This window comes from Eucyclogobius newberryi, unplaced genomic scaffold (genome assembly GCF_026437365.1).
Source record: "Eucyclogobius newberryi isolate DKJ021-1_F unplaced genomic scaffold, fEucNew1.0.hap1 SCAF_16, whole genome shotgun sequence".
NCBI lineage: Eukaryota > Metazoa > Chordata > Actinopteri > Gobiiformes > Gobiidae > Eucyclogobius > Eucyclogobius newberryi.
In genome coordinates this window covers 32,865,386-32,892,459 of record NW_027315790.1, presented here as the reverse complement: position 1 = coordinate 32,892,459, position 27,074 = coordinate 32,865,386, and the positions used below count along the sequence as shown (strand labels likewise).

The window sequence follows — 27,074 nt, the reverse complement described above, 5'->3', positions numbered from 1 at the left end:
CTGTGATGTCACTTCCTGTATGAGTGTCCCTGCTGTGATGTCACTTCCTGTATGAGTGTCCCTGCTGTGATGTCACTTCTTGTACGAGTGTCCCTGCTGTGATGTCACTTCCTGTACGAGTGTCCCTGGTGTGATGTCACTTCCTGTACGAGTGTCCCTGGTGTGATGTCACTTCCTGCACGAGTGTCCCTGGTGTGATGTCACTTCCTGCACGAGTGTCCCTGCTGTGATGTCACTTCCTGTACGAATGTCCCTGCTGTGATGTCACTTCCTGTATGAATGTCCCTGCTGTGATGTCACTTCCTGTACGAGTGTCCCTGCTGTGATGTCACTTCCTGTACGAGTGTCCCTGCCGTGAATTAACTCCATTATTTCTATTGAACATTGACACTTTTTCAAAACATTTTAAACCAAATAAAGGTTGAAACAGTCGACTAAACGCTTCTAGGTCAAGAGTATTTGCTAATAAACTGTATTTAAAGGTGTTTTCGTGTGCGTTTCAGAGCTCGAGTTCAGTCTCGAAACACAAATCCAAACTCGTCGAGAACGTGACGACTTTATTTGTACATTTCCAGTTTCAGCTTCGACAAACAAACAAACAAACAAACAACAAAAGAAACGGCTCAGAGTTTGAGTGACAGAACGTGAAGGAAATCGCCGAAGCGTCTCTGGTTTACGGCGCGTGGAAGACACTGGAGAGTCGTGGGCTTTAGTGTGTTTATGGTTTCAGGTCGACACAAAAACACATTCGTTTTCAGTGAATTTAGAGCAAAAAAAAAATAAAAAATGGCTCAAATTAAAAGATGCAGTTTGTAAACTAAAGTCTTTTTTAAAAACATGTTTAAGACAAAGAAATGTTGCTCTTTTCGCTTTGGTTTTTGTCAGTTTTTTTGAAGTTGGTTGTGTTTTTATGTCGTGGTAAAGACCGTAGCACTTAATAAAAAATGTGATCACTTTTGATGCTTCACTCCTGAAGATGATATTCGAGCTGCGCCCAGTCACTCATTGTTGACTATTTGTGTCATAGCAGGAGTAAGTATGCACGATCCATGTGCAGGGGGGGCGGGGCACCAAACATGCGGGCTGCGCCAGGCTCCGCCCTCCTGGGGCTCGGGCCTGAAAAGCGAAAGGAGCAACATTTCTGACAAAGCATAAAACTAAAATGGAGAGTTTAAGCTCATCTAATCGCCGTAAAAGTGTTTTAATCTTCAGCATTCGCAACGACAGAAGCAGAAAAAAAAGACGATTTGATGGAAACTCTTCTTGTAAAATACTCCTTTACTTTACTTCTGGTTCTTGTAAAATACTCCTTTACTTTACTTCTGGTTCTTGTAAAATACTCCTTTACTTTACTTCTGGTTCTTGTAAAATACTCCTTTACTTTACTTCTGGTTCTTGTAAAATACTCCTTTACTTTACTTCTGGTTCTTGTAAAATACTCCTTTACTTTACGTTCCTTCTGGTTTTTGGCGGTGTTGCATCGTTTCCGGTGTTGGTTTTTTGAGGTTCTTTTGGCAGTGACGGACGACGTCCAGTGGAAGTTTGCAGCAGAGTCTGAGTTTATTCTCCTTCTTAAATGTGACAAATGTGTCTCCGTTGCTAAAAAGTGGTCAAAGAAATACATTCTGAAGGTTTTTCAAAGTAAAAGTTCAGCTCAAATGTCTGGTTCTGGCTCAGTGAGGAGCTCGTGGTTTCACTGAAGAGAAATCACAGGAAAATGACTTGATTTCAGAACGTTTTGACTCGTTTGCATTTATTTATTTATTGATTATAAAAGTGTAGATCGAGTCTCTGATTGTGACACGGCAACGATGACATATTTTAGCAGTCGACTCATGATTATTTCTACTGAACATTGAGACTTTTTTAACCAGATAAAGTTAAACTGCGGCGGCTTTTGGACTGAGAATATTCATCAATTAAATGTATAATTGTTCAAAATACGTGATTATGTAAATGTACTTTTCTATGTTTTAGAGTCTGTAAAGTCCAGAGAACGACGATCAAAACACGACTGCAGTTATTTAAAAAATAATGAAATTTAATTAAATAATAAATTCATTAATAAATCATTGCGGCCCAATCTGATTGGTCAAATTATTCGTCAGTGGAATTCAATTAAATTTCAAGTGTGATTTTCTTCCACTGGCTGTTCATTTACCACAACATTAAAAATATATCTAATAAAATCTGTTGAAAATGTATTTAAAATAGTAAAAAAGCAAATAAATCAAAAGTAGTCAAAGCTGTTCAAGCCAAGATTCTAAATTCAAGTCATTTCGAGCTAATATTCTTAAATCCTTTCCTCGTGGCGTCCTTTCCTTTCCTCGTGGCGTCCTTTCCTTTCCTCGTGGCGTCCTTTCCTTTCTTTCCTCGTGGCGTCCTTTCCTTTCTTTCCTCGTGGCGTCCTTTCCTTTCTTTCCTCGTGGCGTCCTTTCCTCTCGTGGCGTCCTTTCCTCGTGGCGTCCTTTCCTCTCGTGGCGTCCTTTCCTCGTGGCGTCCTTTCCTCGTGGCGTCCTTTCCTCTCGTGGCGTCCTTTCCTCGTGGCGTCCTTTCCTCGTGGCGTCCTTTCCTCGTGGCGTCCTTTCCTCGTGGCGTCCTTTCCTCTCGTGGCGTCCTTTCCTCGTGGCGTCCTTTCCTCGTGGCGTCCTTTCCTCGTGGCGTCCTTTCCTCGTGGCGTCCTTTCCTCGTGGCGTCCTTTCCTCTCGTGGCGTCCTTTCCTCGTGGCGTCCTTTCCTCGTGTAAACATGTGCAGTGTTTTTCCAGGGGCGTGTCCCTTCCTTGAGTCCACTGTGAGGGCAGATTGGCAGCCGCCCTCTTGCTCTGTCGCTATAGCAACTCCTCTCGTTGCTTCTTGGCTCTGGCCGGGCCTTGGCCGTTCCTCAGGGAGCCGTTTTGGGGCCGGAGGAGTTTCCCGCGCTCCTGGTCCCCGTTGGTCCAGGGATCCGGGGCCTCGTCGCTGTCCATGTCCGAGTCTGAGTGCATCAGGGCGGACGATGTGGGCGCGGCCACGCCCTTCAGACGACCTGGAGGAGCAGACGGGAAGTACACAAGTAAATGTATCGCAAATACGTATATTTCACATTTCTCAGTGTAGAAGTGTTTAGATGATATCAAACATTATCAAACTTTAGTGTTACGATTATTGTGAGAAAAACATCACGATTTAACGATTATTTCACAATTATTGAGACCAAACGACGTGAAATCTTTAGTTTATTTCGTTCTCGTGCTGCGACATGTGACTGAGCGACTTTACACAATTCAACTTTCTGAAAAACAAAATAAAGTAAAATGTGACAAAAACAGCAAGATAAAAAAGTTATGAACATTTAGGTCTATTTTTTGGGCTTTAAATTAAAAATAATGCTTATTTTAACTTCTAAAACTGACAATTATTATGTCTGTTTGTTACGATTATAATGTGACCTGAATTATCACGATTATCTGACCTGTTTTAAAGAGATACAAAATACTGAGTTTATGCTTTAGAGGGAAAAAACAGTTCTTAGTTCTACGCCTGGTTCCGTCATTAGTTCTTAATAGTTCTTAGTTCTACGCCTGGTTCCGTCATTAGTTCTTAATAGTTCTTAGTTCTCCGCCTGGTTCCGTCATTAGTTCTGGTTAGTTCTTAGTTCCACGCCTGGTTCAGTCATTAGTTCTCGTTAGTTCCTATTTCTGGTTCTGTACCTGCTCTGGGCGGGTGCAGCTCCAGACTGTCGCGCTCGTCCTCCTCCAGCATCTTGTAGCGACTCTTGCTCCGCCGCGCTTTGCTTTTACGCCTGTCGAAAAAGGGGGAGGAGTTAAAGGCAGAATGGTACAACCCCCTCGGGAGGAGCCGCGGCCAATCGAACGACTGACTTGTAGCAGCAGCAGACGGTTCCCCAGATCAAGGTCCCGACGGCCGCCAGGATGGTGAAGGCGGCGATGGCGACGTACAGCACGCTCCAGTCTGAAAACGCAGACGTGTTTTATCACTTTTATCACTTTATCACGTCCAAGTTGGGTTAAAGGTTAAAGGGCACAACACGGTGGCGCGAGACGGTTAGTGATGGTAACGTAGGAAATAAATTAAAACTAGTCAAAGCTTTTCAAGCCGAGATTCAAAATTTCTAGTCATTTCGAGATAATTTTATACATTTTTTGCAGTGTTTGAGCTCGTGGCGACGCCCGTTTTTGTTCTGTTTTCCTTTGTGTTAAAATATGAAGCTTTTCCAACATTGTTTGCCCCGTTTTTAGTCCAAATTTGCACGGTTTCTTATTTCTTGGGTCTGGTTGGGTCGTTCCTCAGGGAGCTGTTTTGGGGCCGGAGGTGTTTCCCATACTACAAAGGACTAACGACGCTAGGGCGGGGTTAATATGGACTACATTTTATATCACAATAAAGATTAGAACATTTGCAACAACAACAGATAAAGAATTTATTTTCGATTTAACGATATACATTAAAATTGGGCAGTTTATTGAAATAATCGTCGCCCAATTTGGTAATCGAATAATTGTTAACTGGATTATAAGACGCCTTGAGCTGAGAACATACGTTTTGTGACGAAATTGAGCCGTAATTCCACAAAAATGACGTGGAAAATGTCTAAATTGAGCGTATTTGACGAAAACGACTCTCTTGTTTATGAACGTTTCACTTCAGCTTCATGTGGGTCAAACTGAGTCAAAATCGTTTCATCATGTGACGTTTGCCGTCTAAATAACTCATCGATTTGCAAAATGATCATTAGTTTTTAGCCCAGTAATCCAGCTATGGCCTGGTGGATTCACGCATCATGTCGAGGAACGTGGTTTTATTGCGTGAAAGTCTCGTACCGCAGTTGCTCTCCTGATCTCCGAATGTCGCCGTGACGAAGTTCTCCATCCAGAACGGCTGACACACACAGCGGCGCGTGAACGTGTCGCAGTCGCCGTGACCGGAGCAGTTCAGCTGGCAGACTGAGGGGGGCGACAGAGGGTCAAAAAAAACAACGACATGTGCTCGTAAAAAGGGTGACACCGGCAGGCGTTTCGCTCACCGATTGTGTCCACGCGCCGCGCCTTGAAGATGAGGAAGTCGTTCTTCTGTTTCCGGAGTTTGTTCCGGAGTCCCAGTGCGACGCTGTGTCCGGCCAGAGGGGGGCGCCCCGGACCGCCGGACACCAGGAAGACCAGGCGAGTGCTGCAGGACGCCACATTTATTAGCATTAGCATTATTAGCATCGCCCGATTGTCTACTTTCTCACGACGCAAAATGAGATCATCGTTTTGATCGTTACAATCTTAACTATACAAACTTTCAATAAAATAACTGCCAAAACACATTATGAGTTTGTGATTTTTTTTAGTAGTTTGTTGTGGTTTCTAATAAATAATCTACCCGTGTTAATAACCCTTGAAACCTAAATTTGTTGTGTCATATTTTCTTAAACTTGAAAAATTTAGTTTAACTGAAAATCTTTTAATCAAAGCAGTACATTTTTGACAGTGAATCCATAGAACGGACCACCAGGGCGGCGACTAACGGTCATCTAACAGCTCATTGGTCAATTATCTGATTCTTTTTTTGCAGATTGTGACTTTTTAAATACATTTCCACCACATAAAGGTGTAAATGTGGCGACTGAAGCCTTTTGGATAGAAAATATTATGAAAAAATAAAGTGTATAATTGATAAAAATCTGACGTTGTTTATTATTATTTTTTGACATTTTGATTTAATAATGCCAGCGTCTTTGTTATAAAATATATACAATTTCCGTGTGTGTTTTAGAGTCTGTAAAGTCCAGATAACGATTATAATGTTATAATTATGTTATAATAATTATAAAAAAATACGACATTATTTTTCATCGACTTGTCAAGTTAACCTTTAAATTGATGCAGTCGTATTAACATTTACTTAACGCTCTTTTTTCTGGACATGAGTGATTATTATTTTCCAATTTAAACCATGAAAAAATCAGTACGACAGCAGAATAACGATCTCTCAAACGCTCGTGATTCTGCGGCGTTGCGCCCGGTTCAAGCGCCCACGCTCACCTGTGCTCGTTGAAGGCGCCGACGCTGCGGACGATGATGTCACTGTCCAGCACGCCGAGCAGCACGCCGACCTGCCGGAGGAGCATGTCCCGCTGCCGCTGAGAGACAGAGGAGACCGGCGCCTCCAGCACCAGCTCCACCAGGTCGCGCTCAAACGGATCTGCCAAAGCGACGGGAGAAACGTGACCCAAGACGCCATGGAAACACGACGCGGGCCGTAGAGCGCCCCCTGCAGCACCCTTTTACTTTTTTATCATTATAAGTCAGTATGATCACGTACAAGAACTTTTAAACTAGCCAAATGTTTTTTTTCTAAAAGGGCCAGGGTTTCTCAGGAGAGTTCGTCTTCAGGTCGATGTTACTGGTGTTCCACCCCGAGACAGCAGGGGGCGACGAAGGTCCCTTCAAATGCCCCGAAAATACATATTTAACCATCACAGGGACTCACAAAGATGAACAATAAGGTGAAAATACTTAAGTTAACATTAAATCTTGGCGAACGGATCAACGCGGTCGTGAAATACACTTTTTATCATCTTTTAACCAAACGCAAGTCTTTTCTATTTCGCACTTTATCATCTGCAGTTAGTCCAGAACCGGAAGTTTTTTAAAAAAAGGCTTTACACCGGCTTCATGGTCATTTTATATTTGATTTTAAAGATGTTATTGTCGGACCGGCCCCACAGTGCTGCGGACCTCATACACACATACACTTCCGTTTTTATCCGATTTTACGCTTTATTTACTGCGAGTTTCACAATTCTTCGCCCGCGTGCCGTAGCCCAAATTCACACCAAACATCTTTCTCGACTGAAGAGGCGGGGCTACGGTGGACAAAAGGGAGGAGTTTAAAGACCGCTGGAGCTCTAATCTCTTCTTCTGCGCTTTAGACTTTACCCGGTTTGACCTCCACGCGGCCCTGAGCTCTGCTGCTCTGGCCTTTGGAGTCGGTCACAGTCAGAGTGAAGCTGTAGGTGCCGCGGACCAGGTTCCCCAGGAACAGCACCGCCTGGTGGTCAGAGCTGTTCAGTACGTCCTGAAAACACCAGGAAGAAGTGTCACAATAAGACTTTTTAAAATGTTATCGTGTTATATTATGATTGTTGACATCTACGCGTTTGGGAGCAGAATTAACCTTTAAATTACAATTAGAAATAAATTGTAGAAAAAGGTTCAGTTGTAGTCACCTGGACTCAGTTTAAACTTAAAAAGAAAAATGCAACCAAAGATGATACGGATAAACAAACTAAAAAATGAATAATGAAATAATGATAAAAGAATAAAAATCAACAAAAAATACATTAAATAAATAATACAAATTGACAGAAAATTAAAGTATTGTTTTTAGTACTTGTGATCTTATTTGGTATTATTATAAACATGATTGCATCCTTAATGAACGAGTGACTAGGCCACTCCCCCATTGTGCGACCCGTCCAAAGAGTCGATTATGATCACAATCAAAAAGGAGCAGAGACGGAAAAAACTTAGAAATATCTGCCACTTTCTTGAAATTTCAATAAACAAAAAACAAAACAAAAAAAACAAGATAATTCTGAACACATTTTGTTAAAACAACTTGTTTTAATTTAAAAAAAATATTTAATTCATAAGATTTGATTGTTTTGTTGTTTTTGTTAAACTGTTTCTTAAAGACAGAGACAGAGGTGGCGCCCCCTGCTGTCTGTATCGCTAATGGCAACAGCAACTTTCTCACTCTGTAAATCATCGTTAGTGTTTGTAATTTTAGAAGATCTTTTCATTTCAATTATTTGGATGTAATAAATAATTGGTCTCTTAAATGGACTTTATGAATAATTCTTACTGCTTTTATTTGTCATGTAATCAGAGGTTTAATTATGTCATTGTACGTGGTTCCTCAAACTTCCAGTTAATAATTTAAATAAGACAATAAGATCAATGAACAATATTGTTTTTTTTGTGTAGCAGCTGCACCCGCCGCCTGTCGCCACCGGAGGCGCCGCTGCACCCGCCGCCTGTCGCCACCGGAGGCGCCGCTGCACCTCCTCCCACCCCCGTCACAAAAGGAGGAGTCAGAAGCTGCAGGCTCACCCCGGCGGCCGGACTGTCGTCGTCCCGGGTCCACACGTAGGCCACTCCCCCCTTGTCGTCGACGGAGTGCGACCCGTCCAAAGAGGCGGTGCTCAGGGGCAGGGACACCGGGGGGCTCGGCAGGACATGGGCCACGGGCGGCTGGTCCTCCTCTGCACCAGGGGGCACAAGAGTTCAGTTAGTTCAAGTGTGTGTGTCGTTATAACAGTTTTAACAGCTCAAACGAGTCGATTTGGCTGACGTTACTATTAATTAAAGGACAAATATTCTGCATTATTTGTTTTGTTAATCTGTAGCTCTGCTGTTTCCCACGGGACTAACTGAGGTTTTCTGCCATCTACTGGCCGCGGAGGGAATTACACAGATTAATAATAACTGGACATTTTTCTCAGATCCTCAGTAGTCACGCAACTTTAAAGATCGGCACTCGGAGAGGAGAGAATGAAGCTGGATGTTCTCCCTGTGTTTTTGACGCTCGGAGGGGAGAGAATGAAGCTGGATGTTCTCCCTGTGTGTTTTTGACGCTCGGAGGGGAGAGCGACTGAAGCTGGATGTTCTCCCTGTGTGTTTTTGACGCTCGGAGGGGAGAGAATGAAGCTGGATGTTCTCCCTGTGTGTTTTTGACGCTCGGAGGGGAGAGCGACTGAAGCTGGATGTTCTCCCTGTGTGTTTTTGACGCTCGGAGGGGAGAGCAACTGAAGCTGGATGTTCTCCCTGTGTGTTTTTGACGCTCGGAGGGGAGAGAATGAAGCTGGATGTTCTCCCTGTGTGTTTTTGACGCTCGGAGGGGAGAGCGACTGAAGCTGGATGTTCTCCCTGTGTGTTTTTGACGCTCGGAGGGGAGAGTGACTGAAGCTGGGTGTTCTCCCAGTGTGTTTGTGACGCTCGGAGGGGAGAGCGACTGAAGCTGGATGTTCTCCCTGTGTGTTTGTGACGCTCGGAGGGGAGAGAATGAAGCTGGATGTTCTCCCTGTGTGTTTTTGACGCTCGGAGGGGAGAGCGACTGAAGCTGGATGTTCTCCCTGTGTGTTTTTGACGCTCGGAGGGGAGAGCGACTGAAGCTGGGTGTTCTCCCAGTGTGTGTTTGCGACGCTCGGAGGGGAGAGAATGAAGCTGGATGTTCTCCGTGTGTGTTTTTGACGCTCGGAGGGGAGAGCGACTGAAGCTGGATGTTCTCCCTGTGTGTTTTTGACGCTCGGAGGGGAGAGCGACTGAAGCTGGATGTTCTCCCTGTGTGTTTTTGACGCTCGGAGGGGAGAGAATGAAGCTGGATGTTCTCCCTGTGTGTTTTTGACGCTCGGAGGGGAGAGCGACTGAAGCTGGATGTTCTCCCTGTGTGTTTGTGACGCTCGGAGGGGAGAACGACTGAAGCTGGATGTTCTCCGTGTGTGTTTGTGACGCTCGGAGGGGAGAGCGACTGAAGCTGGATGTTCTCCCTGTGTGTTTTTGACGCTCGGAGGGGAGAGCGACTGAAGCTGGATGTTCTCCCTGTGTGTTTTTGACGCTTGGAGGGGAGAGCGACTGAAGCTGGATGTTCTCCCAGTGTGTGTTTGTGACGCTCAGAGGGGAGAGAATGAAGCTGGATGTTCTCCCTGTGTGTTTTTGGAGATATATTTTTATGTCTTGCCTTCTCGCACGATGACCGTCACGGCGTCGCTGTTATGGAGATTCCTCTCGTCGGTCACGGTCAGGGTGAAGACGTACGTGCCCGGCTCCAGGCCGGTAACCGTGGCGACAGCCGAGTCGGCGTTCTTGAGCCTCACCTCGTGTGGACCGCTGAAGACGGATGAAAGGGGGAATAAAAGGTCAGGTTCAAAGCAACGAACGCCGTCGGCAGTCTGCAAATGTTCAAAATGTGTTACAGATAAAGAAAAGCGTTTGTGCGTCGTCTGGGAAACGGGCTGGAGGAGGAGCTTAAAGTGCCTATGACAGGTTTTTACGATTCTCTAATTTTGACTTTATTTGGTGTATTTATACCTGTCGTACATATAAATTATAGTTTTACACTAATCGAGCAGGTATTTGTGGAGAAAACGTTGAAAAATATGTGGAAATTGACAGGAAGTGACATCACACCTGGGACACTCATACAGGAAGTGACATCACACCAGGGACACTCGTTCCAGTCAAAGTTTATACAGAATTTACACATTAATTCAACAAAATAAAGTCACTCTCATATATTTTTATTTGTCAAATTAAAAAGTGGTGACATCAGATGAGTTTTGGCCCAGTGTTTGCTGGGTAATTTCCTAGTGCGATGTCATCAATTACAAACAGGAAGAAAAATTTGATCAAAATTCAAAATATATTGATCTTAACTGAGTTTTAGTTCAGTGAGTGGTCCGGCCTGTAGGGGGCGCTTTAAGCTGTGTCCAAATATGAACACATTTAAAAAAAGATAAAAATAACAGTGTAAAATGCACTCTAAACATGGTTAGGATTGGGCTGGGTTTTTGTGTTTCCTGGATTTATTTTCCTCTATTTCTTAAAACGATGGTTCGTTAAACGTTTGCGTCAGAAATCAGATCCCGTCACTGATTTATTGCTTATTCTCGTTAGCGGTTTCCTTTCATTCTCTCTCATATTCGGCGTGATGCGAGTGTGATTCACTGACGCGCTCTGCTTCCACAGGAAGCTGGCGATCTTCTGGTCGTCCGAGCTCTTGCTTCCGTCCAGTGTGGTCCTGTCCACGGGCAGAGTCAGCTCCTTCTCGGGCCCGGCGTCCGCCACGGGAGGCTTGTTGTTTTCTGTGGGTCAAACGCAGCGCAGCGGCATTCAACGCAAACGCCACAGTTTCATCACAAACGCCACAAGTTTCATCACAAACGCCACAGTTTCATCACCTTTTTTCATAGTTTTGGGTGCAACTTATACTCCAGAGCGACTTATATGTGATATTAGTTGTTATTTTCACACTGACGACCACAAGAGGGCGCTCTAGGCTCTAAGCGACGCAGAAGAAGAATCTGCACTTCCTCTTCCTCTGGAGTTTGTGGAGTTGTTTAGAAGTGACACAGAGGAAGAAGAATTCAATGGATTTAGTGATTTGGGGTAAAACTGATGCTTTGCTAAACTTGTTAGCATGTTCTTTATGCTATAGTTATCTGAATAACTGTTCATATGTTACGTTAACATACCAGACACTTACCACAGTTCTGTCTGTGCCTCATGTAGCTGAAGGTGTTAGCGTTAGCATACGTCATGTAGCTGAAGGTGTTAGCGTTAGCATACGTCATGTAGCTGAAGGTGTTAGCGTTAGCATACGTCATATAGCTGAAGGTGTTAGTGTTAGCATACGTCATGTAGCTGAAGGTGTTAGCGTTAGCATACGTCATGTAGCTGAAGGTGTTAGCGTTAGCATACGTCATGTAGCTGAAGGCGTTAGCGTTAGCATACGTACACCTATTCACCATGTTCTCTCATCTGTTATTATTTTAAACTGCATTTACAGAGGAAACGTCTGTTCTTGGTCTTGGATTTGATCAAATACATTTCCACAAATGCGACTTATATATGTTTTTTTTCTTCTCTATTATGCATTTTATGGCTGGTGCACCTTAAATTCCAGTGCACCTTATAGTCCGGAAAATACGGTAAACAGAAAATAAGCTGCTGATGTCGTTTTGTTCCATTCTTTCTTAACAACAAACATGTTCATCACTTGTGCCAAAGGAAAAAGCACTTTGTTCCTAAACGTCTCTTACAAAACAGATTAATGTATCAGATTTATCAGTGGAAAACCAACTGGGGCCAGGTCCAAACAGACGAGGACGTCACGCGCAGTGGAACAGGAAGAGGAGGGGCTGGTTACCACGGCGACCGCATCGTTTACGTGCGATGCGCTTTAGCTTTGTGTAGAAACGGTTTGAGTCCGTCGTACATTCGGTGTTCAGGCAGAAATATCACGACGCGCTTCACCGGATGACGGAAGACGGAACGTTTCAGCCCGGACGCCGTTTCCTGTGCGTCCTACGTTCAGTTTGGCGAGTCTTTGTGCTCGTGGAAGTGTCGGTAAACGCTCCGTTCTCTCCAAAACCGTCTTTACTATTAACTTTCTGCAGATGAGACTTCAGTTTAACAGCTCCGTGCCACAAAACTGAAGCAGCCGCAACGGTTTTCAACTAGAAACGGCTGAAAACGACGGAAAATCTGAGGGAAATACCGTATGTTCTGGAGTATAAGTCGCACCAAAAAAAAAAAAAAAAAAATGCATAATAGAGAAGAAAAAACATATATAAGTTGCACTGGAGTATGAAATGCAGTTGCAAGTGTGAAAATAACTAATAATATCACATATAAGTCGCTCCGGAGTATAAGTATATAAGTATAAGTCACACCGCGGCCAAAACTATGAAAAACGGTGCGACTTATAGTCCGGAAAATACGGTAGGGCTCAAATTGCGTCCTCGGCACTAAATGAGAAAAAGAGCAGTTTAATTTAAAGCTTTTTTTTCCTCCCAGTGCAAAAATAATGCGACGTCAATCTTTAGTTTAGTGATAGTACAGTGTTGGAAGTAACTAAAGTACTAAACGACATGAATACTGCTGTTTTCTGGAACACTTTCAGTAACTAAACCGCGGTATTTGATCACACACGGGAACACGGGGCTCGTCGTTACCCGGCTGCACGATGACGGTGACTTGGGCGGAGCCTTGTTGCCCCGAGGAGTCGGTCACGGTGAGTTTGAAGGTGTAGTCGCCCTCCTCCATCGACGACACCTGAAGGAACGCCGTCCTCACTCCCTGAAGGACACAAACGCAGACAGGAAATGAAATCAATGGTGTTTTGTGTCATCGGAAACATGTGGAGTTACGAATTAGACTCAACGTTTCACTAGAACGCACTGAACATGATTATATTTAAGATTTTTATACACAATTTGTCTATTTTTCCCCAGTTTGACATGTTTATCAGTGCACTTCCTGGTTGGACACGAGCGGACGATAAAGTAGAGGTAATTCCGCGACCGTTACCTAGCAACCAGACTGTAAACAAGAGGCAAAAAACACATAAATGACACACAATAACACCATGGAACACCTTTAAATGATTAAACTACGGTGTAAAAGTGTCACAGAGATATGTCACTAGTGTTTGAATTGTCCCCGCATTGTCGACATATTAGAAGCCGTCGTCAGGAGCAACGGTAGCGACGGCGGCGGTTTGTCGTACCAAGATGGCCGCTGTAGGGTTCAGTGCTCACACGCTAATGTTCAAAATGTGTTACTTTTCCGGGCTAAAAATAAATCAGAATGTAACAAAAGTAATAATATATGTTGAAAGAAATTCTATATATGTTAAACAAATAGCAGAAAAAAACATTCATACCATTGCTTTTTCATTAATTCTTTGTTTAAATCCGTTCTGACTGGAGACAAACTGATAGTAGTACACGTTAGCGGCCACTTGAGGGCGCCTGCTCTTTGTATTTAAAACGGTGAAATGTTAAAAAAACATAAAACAAGCTGTATTGTATAAAAGCTGCTCGTACAGAAGTCAAATTATGTGGAAAAGTTAGCGAGACGTGACTTTTGGAGTGTCGCTTTTTGATGACATCGACAGCTCTACTTCCCGTCATTTAAAATTGTTCTTCTTCTTCGCAAACTGTAACTTTGCCGATGTAAAAACTATTATAAATATTGATAATTTACCTCATTCTATCCGACCAAACAAAGTGATTGTGCTCGTTTGAACGCGCTGGCGACCCGGCGGCCTGCGGTCTCTGCTCGGCCCGCCTGAGCGCCGAACCCGGGACCTAACCCCGCCTCCCCCGCTTCACCCCGCCCCCTCACCTGCATCTCCACCACCTTGTCCTTGCTCTCCGGACTCAGGGACCACTCGTAGGACAGGGAGTCGTGGTCGTCCGTGCTCTGGTTCCCGAACAGAGTGATGGCATTCTTCGGCAGCGTGATCACCTGCAGGGGGCAACGTTCAAGAGAGACGCTAAAGCGCAACGTTCAAGAGAGACAGTAGAGCGCAACGTTCAAGAGAGACGTTAGAGCGCAACATTCAAGAGAGACGCTAGAGCGCAACGTTCAAGAGAGACGCTAGAGCGCAACGTTCACGAGAGACACAAGAGCGCAACGTTCAAGAGAGACAAAAGAGCGCAACGTTCAAGAGAGACACAAGAGCGCAACGTTCAAGAGAGACGCTAGAGTGCAACGTTCAAGAGAGACAGTAGAGCGCAACGTTCACGAGAGACACAAGAGCGCAACGTTCAAGAGAGACAAAAGAGCGCAACGTTCAAGAGACGCTAGAGTGCAACGTTCAAGAGAGACAGTAGAGCGCAACGTTCAAGAGAGACGCTAGAGCGCAACGTTCAAGAGAGACAGTAGAGCGCAACGTTCAAGAGAGACGCTAGAGCGCAACGTTCAAGAGAGACACTAGAGCGCAATGTTCAAGAGACACTAGAGCGCAACGTTCAAGAAAGACGCTAGAGCGCAACGTTCAAGAGAGACGCTAGAGCGCAACGTTCAAGAGAGACGCTAGAGCGCAACGTTCAAGAGAGACGCTAGAGCGCAACGTTCAAGAAAGACGCTAGAGCGCAACGTTCAAGAGAGACACTAGAGCGCAACGTTCAAGAGAGACGCTAGAGCGCAACGTTCAAGAGAGACAGTAGAGCGCAACGTTCAAGAGAGATGCTAGAGCGCAACGTTCAAGAGAGACACTAGAGGGCGACGTTGAAGAGAGACGCTAGAGCGCAACGTTCAAGAGAGACACTAGAGCACAACGTTCAAGAGAGACGCTAGAGTGCAACGTTCAAGAGAGACAGTAGAGCGCAACGTTCAAGAGAGACGCTAGAGGGCGAAGTTGAAGAGAGACGATAGAGCGCAACGTTCAAGAGAGACGCTAGAGTGCAACGTTCAAGAGAGACAGTAGAGCGCAACGTTCAAGAGAGACACTAGAGCGCAATGTTCAAGAGACACTAGAGCGCAACGTTCAAGAAAGACGCTAGAGCGCAACGTTCAAGAGAGACGCTAGAGCGCAACGTTCAAGAGAGACGCTAGAGCGCAACGTTCAAGAGAGACGCTAGAGCGCAACGTTCAAGAGAGACACTAGAGCGCAACGTTCAAGAGAGACGCTAGAGCGCAACGTTCAAGAAAGACGCTAGAGCGCAACGTTCAAGAGAGACACTAGAGCGCAACGTTCAAGAGACGCTAGAGCGCAACGTTCAAGAGAGACAGTAGAGCGCAACGTTCAAGAGAGATGCTAGAGCGCAACGTTCAAGAGAGACACTAGAGGGCAACGTTGAAGAGAGACGCTAGAGCGCAACGTTCAAGAGAGACACTAGAGCACAACGTTCAAGAGAGACGCTAGAGCGCAACGTTCAAGAGAGACAGTAGAGCGCAACGTTCAAGAGAGACGCTAGAGGGCGAAGTTGAAGAGAGACGCTAGAGCGCAACGTTCAAGAGAGACGCTAGAGCGCAACGTTCAAGAGAGACAGTAGAGCGCAACGTTCAAGAGAGACGCTAGAGCGCAACGTTCAAGAGAGACACTAGAGCGCAACGTTCAAGAGAGACGCTAGAGCGCAACGTTCAAGAGAGACAGTAGAGCGCAACGTTCAAGAGAGATGCTAGAGCGCAACGTTCAAGAGAGACACTAGAGGGCGACGTTGAAGAGAGACGCTAGAGCGCAACGTTCAAGAGAGACACTAGAGCACAATGTTCAAGAGAGACGCTAGAGCGCAACGTTCAAGAGAGACACTAGAGCGCAACGTTCAAGAGAGACGCTAGAGCGCAACGTTCAAGAGAGAAACTAGAGCGCAACGTTCAAGAGAGAAACTAGAGCGCAACGTTCAAGAGAAACACTAGGGCGCAACGTTCAAGAGAGACAATGTTCTGACCTGGTTGGGCCCGGCGTTGGCCACGGGGGGATAGTCCACGGCTTTGTTCACCACCAGAGTCGCCAGGGTGGAGTTTGAAGCTCCGTCTGAATCCGTCACCGTCAATCTGAGGACGGAGACAACGTCTTGTTCAAATATTAGGATATTTTAATTTCTGCAATAAAGTCTTGAGTCAAACTGTTCATTTAAAGTACAGAAGGTACTTTTTGATCAGAATAATGATTTTTAACAGAAGAATAATGTTCTACTTTCATTCTACTCATGTGTTACTGCTGCAGTCATTATTCTGGTAAAGCAAAGGGATTCTTGAGGACAATGTAGCATTAGCATTGTACATAAGGTATAGTTGCATTAGCATTAGCATGAGCCTGTATCTGAAGGTGTAGTTGCATTAGCATTAACTTTAGCCTGTACCTGAAGGTGCAGTTGCATTAGCATTAGCATGAGCCTGTACCTGAAGATGTAGTTGCATTTGCATTAGCATTAGCATGAGCCTGTACCTGAAGGTGTAGTTGCATTAGCATTAGCTTTAGCCTGTACCTGAAGGTGTAGTTGCATTTGCATTAGCATTAGCATGAGCCTGTACCTGAAGGTGTAGTGCATTAGCATTAGCATGAGCCTGTACCTGAAGATGTAGTTGCATTTGCATTAGCATTAGCATGAGCCTGTACCTGAAGATGTAGTTGCATTTGCATTAGCATTAGCATGAGCCTGTACCTGAAGGTGTAGTTGCATTTGCATTAGCATTAGCATGAGCCTGTACCTGAAGATGTAGTTGCATTTGCATTAGCATGAACCTGTACCTGAAGATGTAGTTGCATTTGCATTAGCATTAGCATTAGCCTGTACCTGAAGATGTAGTTGCATTTGCATTAGCATTAGCATGAGCCTGTACCTGAAGATGTAGTTGCATTTGCATTAGCATTAGCATGAGCCTGTACCTGAAGATGTAGTTGCATTTGCATTAGCATTAGCATTAGCCTGTACCTGAAGGTGTAGTTGCATTTGCATTTGCATTAGCATGAGCCTGTACCTGAAGGTGTAGTTGCATTTGCATTAGCTTTAGCATGAGCCTGTACCTGAAGGTGTAGTTGCATTTGCATTAGCTTTAGCATGAGCCTGTACCTGAAGGTGTAGTTGCATTTGCATTAGCTTTAGCATGAGCCTGTACCTGAAGGTGTAGTTGCATTTGCATTAGCTTTAGCATGAGCCTGTACCTGAAGGTGTAGTTGCATTTGCATTAGCTTTAGCATGAGCCTGTACCTGAAGGTGTAGTTGCATTTGCATTAGCTTTAGCATGAGCCTGTACCTGAAGATGTAGTTGCATTTGCATTAGCATTAGCATGAGCCTGTACCTGAAGATGTAGTTGCATTTGCATTAGCATTAGCATTAGCCTGTACCTGAAGGTGTAGTTGCATTTGCATTAGCTTTAGCATGAGCCTGTACCTGAAGGTGTAGTTGCATTTGCATTAGCTTTAGCATGAGCCTGTACCTGAAGGTGTAGTTGCATTTGCATTAGCTTTAGCATGAGCCTGTACCTGAAGGTGTAGTTGCATTTGCATTAGCTTTAGCATGAGCCTGTACCTGAAGATGTAGTTGCATTTGCATTAGCTTTAGCATGAGCCTGTACCTGAAGGTGTAGTTGCATTTGCATTAGCTTTAGCATGAGCCTGTACCTGAAGGTGTAGTTGCCGGGCACGAGGCTGGTGAGCTTCAGAACGGGCGTGTCAGCAGAGAACTTCTCGTCCCGCAGAGGCCCCTTCACTTCCTCCCAAAGAAACTTCACGATCTTATCATCGTCTGTGCTCTCTGAGCGACAAGAGGACAAACTATTCACATCGGGAAACGTTTAACGCCAAAGAAGGTTTTAAGGAGGAAAAGATCTGGAGTGAGATGTAATTGTGTTTAACAGCTCTTTGTTTACTTTTTATATTGTTTTTGTGAATGCTTCGATCACGGATTTAGTTTTGATTTTAGCTTATTAAAAACAAACAAATATAGCATATAACAAATAACATATATTTCCTGAACATAAACAAGACATTTAGTCAATTAACAGGTTGAGGCGAGTCGACAACTTGTTTAATACAAATTATAAAGGAGTTAGTTTGAGATTTGGTAATTAATTGAGTTAAATCCTCCTTTTTACATATAAATAAATAGTTTACTGGACGTTTTCATCACACGTCGCATCAGACGCATGGATCAGAACTTCAGCAAATGAATCCACACAGTCGTCCAAACGTGTCTGAACTCACGGCCCTAAAAGTCTGAACTCACGGCTGCCGTCGATCACCGTGGAGCTGGTGGGGAGCGAGATCTCCTGGAACTTTGGCGACACCACGGCAACGGGACGTTTGTTTACTCGCGGCTCTGACACAAACCAAAGAGAAGCACGCTCGAGAAACCATTTACATGAGCAGTTTAAAGTCTTGTAAACAGTTTAAATTTAAAGTGTCTTGTACCTGGTTTGACGGTGACGTTGACGTATCCTTCTCCGTGAGCTCCGCCCCCGTCGACCGCCACCTCGAACTCGTACAAACCCAGCGTCAACTGCAGCGGCACACGATACACAAACTAATTATACTCACGACTTCTAAACTAATGAGACACGACTTCCCCGCGTCGCACTCGGTGGGACGAGGGGGACGCGGTGGGACGCACCTTGCTGAGCTTGAGGGTCCCGCTGTGCTGCCCCTCCATCTCGCCGCTGTAGTCTTTGGGGTGCGTGATGAGGCGCCAGTCGAACACGTAGTCCTTTGTACCTGGAAAAAAAGAGAGAAACGCTTCTGAGCTGCAGTGCACGCGCTCACCACCGGGAGGAAAAGGCAAATCTCTCTGCAACGGACACGCCCTCTGCACATTTATTACAACATAAAGTAAGTCTAATTGACCTTTGCCTCATTCTCTACTTATGTCTAGGATCATCAGGACTTTTCCACTGCTGTTTTCACATCTTTATTTGTTTGTTTTGAAACAGGTGGAAAATGAATAAAAAGCCACTTGAAGTCTTCTTTAAAAGCAAGTTCCACACGTTAGAGAGGACAAATATTCAGTTCATTTAAAATAAAATTGTGTTTCTTTTTTAGCTTTCATTCAACTTCCCACAGAGAAACATGATCGTGAAGTCAGTTCTATTGAAGCCAAAGCTCATAAGAATGTATCAAAAAGAACGAACAAAAGTATGAGCCACAGTATTATGATAAGTGAGTTATGAAGAAGCAAATGAAAAGATATTCAAACTCAAACATGAACGCTGAAAAACGCTATCAATTTAAAAAAAAGTTTTACTGGACAAACACTCACAGAAATGTCGACCCCACAATAGTTTTTAATCTTATCTACAGATGTATTACATATTTTACAGCATATTGTACTTAATATGATGCTTATTTCCTATTTTAGAACCAAAAAAATGTGTATTCTCCATCTTTTGTAATAGAAACGCAAACTAACCTTGTTTATGTTATTTTTAAAGACTTAAAATCACTCAAATTTTGAGCTGGTGTCAGTTATTATCCACTTCCTTTATCCTCTCGATGACATCACTTTTTACGGGGTCTATACATCTCTGCGATTGACCTGAACGCCGCTCCGACACGTTACCTTCCGGAGGCGTCGGGACCACGTACGCGTTGAGCTCCACTTCGTTTCGGGGCAGAGTGACCTCCACGCTGTTGCCCGCCGACACCACCAGGGGGCGTACTGCAAACAGGGAAGACAGGACGGCGCTGGTTATTTCACAATCTAAAACGCTCCGTGGCTCGAACGTCTCGGCCACATCAAACAAACAAACTAATTAAATCCAAATACTTTGCACAGTTTGACGGCGCCTTTAACGTTCAGCCGCAATTATTCAACACTGATCCTGCAAGTATTTCAAGTACACACAAAGAACAAGTATTTCTAAAGTACACACCTAAAGTAAACACGACTCGAATGTGGGAAACAAACACCTGAGCCAAGAACCGCGAAACACAAACTATATCGACTACGACTGTGAGAAACGAGCCGTCGCCGCCTGCTCGTCTCCATGGCGATATGAGGCTGGAATGTTCCGCAGTGTGGCGTTTACACGAGAGGCGTGGCTTTATAATCCGTGGATACGTATTAATAACCCGATAAATAAATGTCGTATTGAGCCCTTAAGCCGGCTCAAAATGAAAAACATAGCTCCGGGTGGAGGCGGGAGGCTGGGTCATAATGCCACTGTTGCTATGGAGATGTCGTCTAAAAAAAAACACACAATTGAAAAGAAAACAAGTGGAACAGTGTTTGAAGTGATTTGTGGTTCGTTTTACAGTGCGTTCAGATACTTGAACCGTCACTGTAAAGCTTGATTTGACACATTGACGTTGTATTGTTAGGTTTTGCTTTTATTTTGGTAACTTCCTGTGTAACCGGAACGATAAATGGTGAAAACACGGACCAAACACGGTGAAACTCAAGGATCTCGCTACAGTCGCCACGGGAACAAGATCTGTAGTTAAAACGACTGTATTCGTGAAAGATTTGAAACGTTTGATTGACAAATATGTTGTAAATATGTTGTACTTGTAATGAGCTAGAAATACTGTTAATTTACGGACAAAATGTAATTGTTTTTTCTGTTGTTCTTGCCGAGCTGACACGGAAAAGGAAGCATTAAACCACATTTAACCATCAGTTCTGGCCTTCTCAGTTCGACTGGACGCTACAGTCACATTTCTGATGGATTGCCATATTCTAGTCTGAATCTTGGCATTATTATTGTTGTCCACCTGAAACTACAGCGCGTGTTTGACGAGGAAACGACATTATGACACAGTTTAGCAGCGCGTCCTGGACTTCAAACGCGCTCTTGTCTCTTTGCTTTGGTATCTCATGTTTCAGAAGAGTCCGGTGTTGACTTATGGAGTTCAAAACGGCACAGATCTCCACCTCCGACGTCACCGAAACCTGAAACTGGGTGTTTTTGTGAGGCTCGGAGCCAAAGAAACTTGTAAACAGGATGAATGAAGTGCAAATACAGGCGTGTTTTTATGAGTGAACAAAGGGCTCTAAAACGTGTCCTTTAAGGCGTCCTCACCGGCCGCAGTGGGAGTGGTCACGCCAGCAGGGGGCGCGCCGTCTTCAGCGCTGCTCTTGTTCGTGCTCTTCTCCTCCTCTGTGTCCGGAGCTGTGGAGTTGGACTGGTTCTGGTCCGGGACCTTGGTCTCCGAGGTCCCGTTGTGGGGCTGGCTCTGGTTCCTCTCGGTCTGGACCAACGTGGCGGAGGCGCTGACGGCGGCGAGCGTCGGGCCGGGCGATTCCGGGCCGGGCGATTCCGGGAGGGGAGATTGCTGGGGCAAAAACAAAACGAGAATATTGATGCGTCGAGTGCGTGCGGGAGAGAAACCGCAGCAAACGGCAAATGCGATTGATGACGTTGGCGCTGTAACGGTGCGAGCTGGAGCTAAAGCTAAAGGTGGAGCTAAAGCTGGAGCTAAAGCTAAAGGTGGAGCTAAAGCTGGAGCTAAAGCTAAAGCTGGAGCTAAAGCTAAAGGTGGAGCTAAAGCTGGAGCTAAAAGGTGGAGCTAAAGCTAGAGCTAAAGCTGAAGCTAAAGCTGGAGCTAAAAGGTGGAGCTAAAGCTAGAGCTAAAGCTGAAGCTAAAGCTGGAGCTAAAGCTGAAGCTAAAGCTGGAGCTAAAGGTGGAGCTAAAGGTGGAGCTAAAGCTAAAGCTGGAGCTGGAGCTAAAGCTGGAGCTAAAGCTAAAGCTGGAGCTAAAGCTAAAGCTGGAGCTAAAGCTGAAGCTAAAGCTAAAGCTGGAGCTAAAGCTAAAGCTAAAGCTGAAGCTGGAGCTGGAGCTAAAGCTAAAGCTGGAGCTGGAGCTAAAGCTAAAGCTAAAGCTAAAGCTGGAGCTAAAGCTGGAGCTAAAGCTGGAGCTGGAGCCAAAGCTGGAGCTGAAGCTAAAGCTGGAGCTAAAGCTGGAGCTAAAGCTGGAGCTAAAGCTAAAGCTGGCGCTAAAGCTGGCGCTAAAGCTGGCGCTAAAGCTGGAGCTAAAGCTGAAGCTAGAGCTGGAGCTAAAGCTGAAGCTGGAGCTGGAGCTGGAGCTAAAGCTGAAGCTGGAGCTAAAGCTAAAGCTGGAGCTAAAGCTAATTCTGAGTCGATTGTGGGATGAAGAGTAATCGAACATCGTTATTGACACATTAGCATAAGAAGCTAACACGCGCATTGTGTCCTGAACACGACTCACCGTACTGGGAGCTTCCACTGGAGAAACGATGGGGTTTGTCGTTGATGCAGATCTTTTTTTTCTGCGCAGAGTGACCGGGCCCTGGAAACAGGAACTTAAATATGAATAAATCTGTAAAGTCTGCCCCCCCCCTTTAGAGCCTGCCCCCCCTTTAGAGCCTGCCCCCCCTTTAGAGGAGTCTGGCCCCCTTTAGAGGAGTCTGGCCCCCTTTAGAGTCTGCCCCCCTTTAGAGTCTGCCCCCCTTTAGAGTCTGGCCCCCTTTAGAGTCTGGCCCCCTTTAGAGTCTGGCCCCCTTTAGAGTCTGGCCCCCTTTAGAGTCTGCCCCCCTTTAGAGTCTGGCCCCCTTTAGAGTCTGGCCCCCTTTAGAGTCTGGCCCCCTTTAGAGTCTGCCCCTTTAGAGTCTGCCCCTTTACTTTAGAGTCTGCCCCTTTACTTTAGAGTCTGCCCCTTTAGAGTCTGCCCCTTTAGAGTCTGCCCTCCTTTAGAGTCTGCCCCTTTAGAGTCTGCCCCTTTAGAGTCTGCCCCTTTAGAGTCTGCCCCCCTTTAGAGTCTGCCCCCCTTTAGAGTCTGCCCCCCTTTAGAGTCTGCCTCCTTTAGAGTCTGCCCCGTTTAGAGTCTGCCCTCCTTTAGAGTCTGCCCTCCTTTAGAGTCTGGCCCTTTAGAGTCTGGCCCCCTTTAGAGTCTGCCCCTTTAGAGTCTGGCCCCCTTTAGAGTCTGCCCCTTTAGAGTCTGCCCTCCTTTAGAGTCTGCCCTCCTTTAGAGTCTGCCCTCCTTTAGAGTCTGCCCCTTTAGAGTCTGCCTCCTTTAGAGTCTGCCCCTTTAGAGTCTGGCCCTTTAGAGTCTGCCCCTTTAGAGTCTGCCTCCTTTAGAGTCTGCCCCCTTTAGAGTCTGCCTCCTTTAGAGTCTGCCCCCTTTAGAGTCTGCCCCCTTTAGAGTCTGCCCTCCTTTAGAGTCTGCCCCCTTTAGAGTCTGGCCCTTTAGAGTCTGCCCCTTTAGAGTCTGCCTCCTTTAGAGTCTGCCCCCTTTAGAGTCTGCCTCCTTTAGAGTCTGCCCCCTTTAGAGTCTGCCCCCTTTAGAGTCTGCCCCTTTAGAGTCTGCCTCCTTTAGAGTCTGCCTCCTTTAGAGTCTGCCCTCCTTTAGAGTCTGGCCCCCTTTAGAGTCTGCCCCTTCAGAGTCTGCCCTCCTTTAGAGTCTGGCCCCCTTTAGAGTCTGCCCCTTTAGAGTCTGCCCTCCTTTAGAGTCTGCCCTCCTTTAGAGTCTGGCCCTTTAGAGTCTGGCCCTTTAGAGTCTGCCTCCTTTAGAGTCTGGCCCTTTAGAGTCTGGCCCTTTAGAGTCTGGCCCTTTAGAGTCTGGCCCTTTAGAGTTACCTTGGACAGCAGCTGCAGGAGGCCCAGCGACTCCTGGTCGGGCTGCGGCAGGAAGCGGATGGCACAGCCACTGCTCCGGGTGCAGGACAGCAGCACACAGCGCCCCCCCAGGCTCCACACGGCACTGCAGCGAGGCGACAGGCAGCAGGACTCCCAGCAGGTGGCGCCGCCTCTGCCGTCGGCCAAAGGGGCCCAGCCCAAACTCAGGATGCTGCTCCAGTGAATGCCCAGGATGCCTCCGGTCACACGGCACAGGCTGGCCGCGCCTCCTGGGCAAAGAGGGGCGGAGTCGTTTACAAACCCTCGGGCGCCAGTATAGGCCTGTCGGCACGCCCAGTATAGTCCCTCCGCGCGCCAGTACAGGCCGCGAAATAGACGGGGGCCCGGGGCCCGTAAGCAGTCAAATCTCCAGCGGGCCCACGGTTTGAATTAGGAGGGGCCCACCGTGCCCCTGCATCTAAATTCCTCTAAAATCAAGTTTTTGAAAAGCTCCTTCTGTAAAACACATTCATTTCCATTCAGAGAGTAAACGGTCTCAACAGTTGGTCACCTTCCACGGCTCCGGTTTACTGTCCACATCCTGGTCATAAACCCCCGTAAACATGTAGTGACGAAGCTTCAGAGCCGTTCAGAGCCCTTCAGAGCTGTTCAGAGCTGTTCAGAGCCCTTCAGAGCTGTTCAGAGCCCTTCAGAGCCGTTCAGAGCCCTTCAGAGCCGTTCAGAGCCCTTCAGAGCCGTTCAGAGCCCTTCAGAGCCCTTCAGAGCTGTTCAGAGCCCTTCAGAGCTGTTCAGAGCCCTTCAGAGCCGTTCAGAGCCCTTCAGAGCCGTTCAGAGCCCTTCAGAGCTGTTCAGAGCCCTTCAGAGCCGTTCAGAGCCCTTCAGAGTCCTTCAGAGCCGTTCAGAGCCCTTCAGAGCCGCTCAGAGCCCTTCAGAGCCCTTCAGAGTCCTTCAGAGCCGTTCAGAGCCCTTCAGAGCCGCTCAGAGTCCTTCAGAGCCGTTCAGAGCCCTTCAGAGCCCTTCAGAGTCCTTCAGAGCCCTTCAGAGCCGTTCAGAGCCCTTCAGAGCCGCTCAGAGTCCTTCAGAGCCGTTCAGAGCCCTTCAGAGTCCTTCAGAGCCCTTCAGAGCCCTTCAGAGTCCTTCAGAGCCGCTCAGAGCCCTTCAGAGTCCTTCAGAGCCGCTCAGAGCCCTTCAGAGTCCTTCAGAGCCGTTCAGAGCCCTTCAGAGTCCTTCAGAGCCGCTCAGAGCCGCTCAGAGCGCTTCATGTGGTAAACGTGGGTCTGGTGTAAAGAGGAAACAGGACGCACTGATTTTATCTGTGAAACGACGTCAAAACAACAAACTCCGGCGTCGTAAGTGAAGCGTGTGAATCAGAGAAGGACTATATATTTAACTTTGCTCTTGTGGACGTTCCATAAGATTTGAGGTGTAAAGTGTCAAACTTATATATATATGACTTATTATAGACTCAACGATGGTGCAGCAGTTTATAACCTCCTTTATATTGTTGTTGTTGTTGGGTTTGTCTCGTGCATCTTTATGTACTCCTGACTCTGGAAATGATTAAATAAAACTAACTATTTAAGTATTTATTTACTGTATTAATACTTCCACATGGAGTTGCATTAGATTAGAACGTTTGTCATCCATTTATTTATAATAACAGAACTTTTTTCAAATGTAAAACAATGAAATAATATTATAACAATATAGAGAATTGTTCTGATTTTAGAAAAGTCTGAACACCAAATGAAAGTATTATCGGGCCGAGGCTCCGGGGGCCGAGGCTCTACACTACATGAAATAGACTGTGACTATAACACGACGTCAGCAGCAAAGGTCAAAGGTCAAACAACGTCAGCAGCAAAGGTCAAACGACGTCAGCAGCAAAGGTCAAACGACGTCAGCAGCAAAGGTCAAAGGTGGACTGTAGAAATATCGCTCATAAACATCTGTTGATTCAACAAAAGAGAAGCAGATCCTCCCTGAGCAATCAAAGGTGTGACTGAAGCTGAAGACGAGACGCAAACACAAGACAAACACCTCATAGTTCTCTCTCTCTGCACCCTCTGCCTCCTCTGCACCCGCCTCTGCACCCGCCTCTGCACCTTCTGCCTCCTCTGCACCCGCCTCTGCACCTTCTGCCTCCTCTGCACCTTCTGCCTCCTCTGCACCCGCCTCTGCACCCGCCTCTGCACCTTCTGCCTCCTCTGCACCCGCCTCTGCACCTTCTGCCTCCTCTGCACCCGCCTCTGCACCCGCCTCTGCACCCGCCTCTGCACCCGCCTCTGCACCCGCCTCTGCACCTTCTGCCTCCTCTGCCGCCTCTGCACCCGCCTCTGCACCTTCTGCCTCCTCTGCCGCCTCTGCACCCGCCTCTGTACCTTCTGCCTCCTCTGCCGCCTCTGCACCCGCCTCTGCACCTTCTGCCTCCTCTGCCTCCTCTGCACCCGCCTCTGCACCTTCTGCCTCCTCTGCACCCGCCTCTGCCTCCTCTGCACCCTCCTCTGCACCCTCCTCTGCACCCGCCTCTGCACCCGCCTCTGCACCTTCTGCCTCCTCTGCACCTTCTGCCTCCTCTGCACCCTCCTCTGCACCCTCCTCTGCACCCGCCTCTGCACCCTCTGCCTCCTCTGCACCCGCCTCTGCACCTTCTGCCTCCTCTGCACCTTCTGCCTCCTCTGCACCCTCCTCTGCACCCTCCTCTGCACCCTCCTCTGCACCCTCCTCTGCACCTTCCTCTGCCTCCTCCGCCTCCGCCGCACCCTCCTCCTCTGCACCCTATGCTCTATTAGATAATTAACCAGTCCGCTCATTATACTGAGAGCATTTGAATGGATTTACAGAACATTCACAACAGCAGAGATCGTTTGTAACGTTTGTAACGTTTATAATGTCAGAACAATTAATAATGATAACATCTCAGATACTTTAAACGTTTGAGAGCTTTCAGGCTGCGAAATAGACGGGGGCCCGGGGCCCGCAAGCCGTTGAATCTCCGGCGGGCCCGCGGTTTGAAATAGGAGGGGGCCCGCCGTGCCCCTCCTTGAAACAAAAATCAAGATTTAACTAGTAATTTGTCCATATTCGGGGCATTTTCATCGCTTAAGTTTCATTTTGACAGACATGCCCACTTCGCACGTCTTCTCGCTTCTCATTGGCCAAGCGGTCTCCGTGATGTAATATTGATGAAAGCGGACATCTGACATCATATTCACATGTTATGAAGTGCATTAATTAACTCCATTAGGGCCTTTCTGGTTTACTGAAGTGTTCACAGAGGGCGTGGCCTTACCTGTGGGCGGAGCCAGGAGCCAGAGGTAGATCAGGAGCAGGTGAGGTAAGCTCCGCCCCAGCAGCGTCTGTCGTGCACAGGACATAATGCACCTGGAGAAACATCACACACGAGACCTTTAACAGTGAGCATTTGACCCATAATGCACCTGGAGATACATCACGCACGAGACCTTTAACAGTGAGCATTTGACCCATAATGCACCTGGAGATACATCACGCACGAGACCTTTAACAGTGAGCATTTGACCCA

The 27,074-nt window shown here is 46.4% G+C and overlaps 1 protein-coding gene across 1 annotated transcript in view; it reads right to left on the bottom strand.

The window, feature by feature from the left end:
- Positions 1–540: 540 nt before the first annotated feature.
- Positions 541–27,074, bottom strand: part of kiaa0319l (KIAA0319-like ortholog) — a 32,492-nt gene continuing 5,958 nt past the window's right edge. The window contains exons 4-25 of the mRNA XM_072448292.1: positions 26,823–26,914; positions 23,531–23,799; positions 22,164–22,244; positions 21,017–21,269; positions 19,555–19,653; positions 18,613–18,713; positions 18,414–18,501; positions 18,229–18,321; positions 17,625–17,757; positions 15,948–16,053; positions 13,897–14,019; positions 12,723–12,846; positions 10,718–10,850; positions 9,728–9,876; positions 8,101–8,252; positions 6,925–7,063; positions 6,028–6,187; positions 5,025–5,167; positions 4,822–4,944; positions 3,862–3,952; positions 3,691–3,782; positions 541–3,026 (exon numbers count right to left, since the gene is read on the bottom strand). Of these exons, the coding sequence (XP_072304393.1) occupies positions 2,830–3,026; positions 3,691–3,782; positions 3,862–3,952; positions 4,822–4,944; positions 5,025–5,167; positions 6,028–6,187; positions 6,925–7,063; positions 8,101–8,252; positions 9,728–9,876; positions 10,718–10,850; positions 12,723–12,846; positions 13,897–14,019; positions 15,948–16,053; positions 17,625–17,757; positions 18,229–18,321; positions 18,414–18,501; positions 18,613–18,713; positions 19,555–19,653; positions 21,017–21,269; positions 22,164–22,244; positions 23,531–23,799; positions 26,823–26,907 (2,934 nt within the window). The 5' untranslated portion in view covers positions 26,908–26,914 and the 3' untranslated portion in view covers positions 541–2,829. The remainder of the gene's footprint in view (positions 3,027–3,690; positions 3,783–3,861; positions 3,953–4,821; positions 4,945–5,024; positions 5,168–6,027; positions 6,188–6,924; positions 7,064–8,100; positions 8,253–9,727; positions 9,877–10,717; positions 10,851–12,722; positions 12,847–13,896; positions 14,020–15,947; positions 16,054–17,624; positions 17,758–18,228; positions 18,322–18,413; positions 18,502–18,612; positions 18,714–19,554; positions 19,654–21,016; positions 21,270–22,163; positions 22,245–23,530; positions 23,800–26,822; positions 26,915–27,074) is intronic.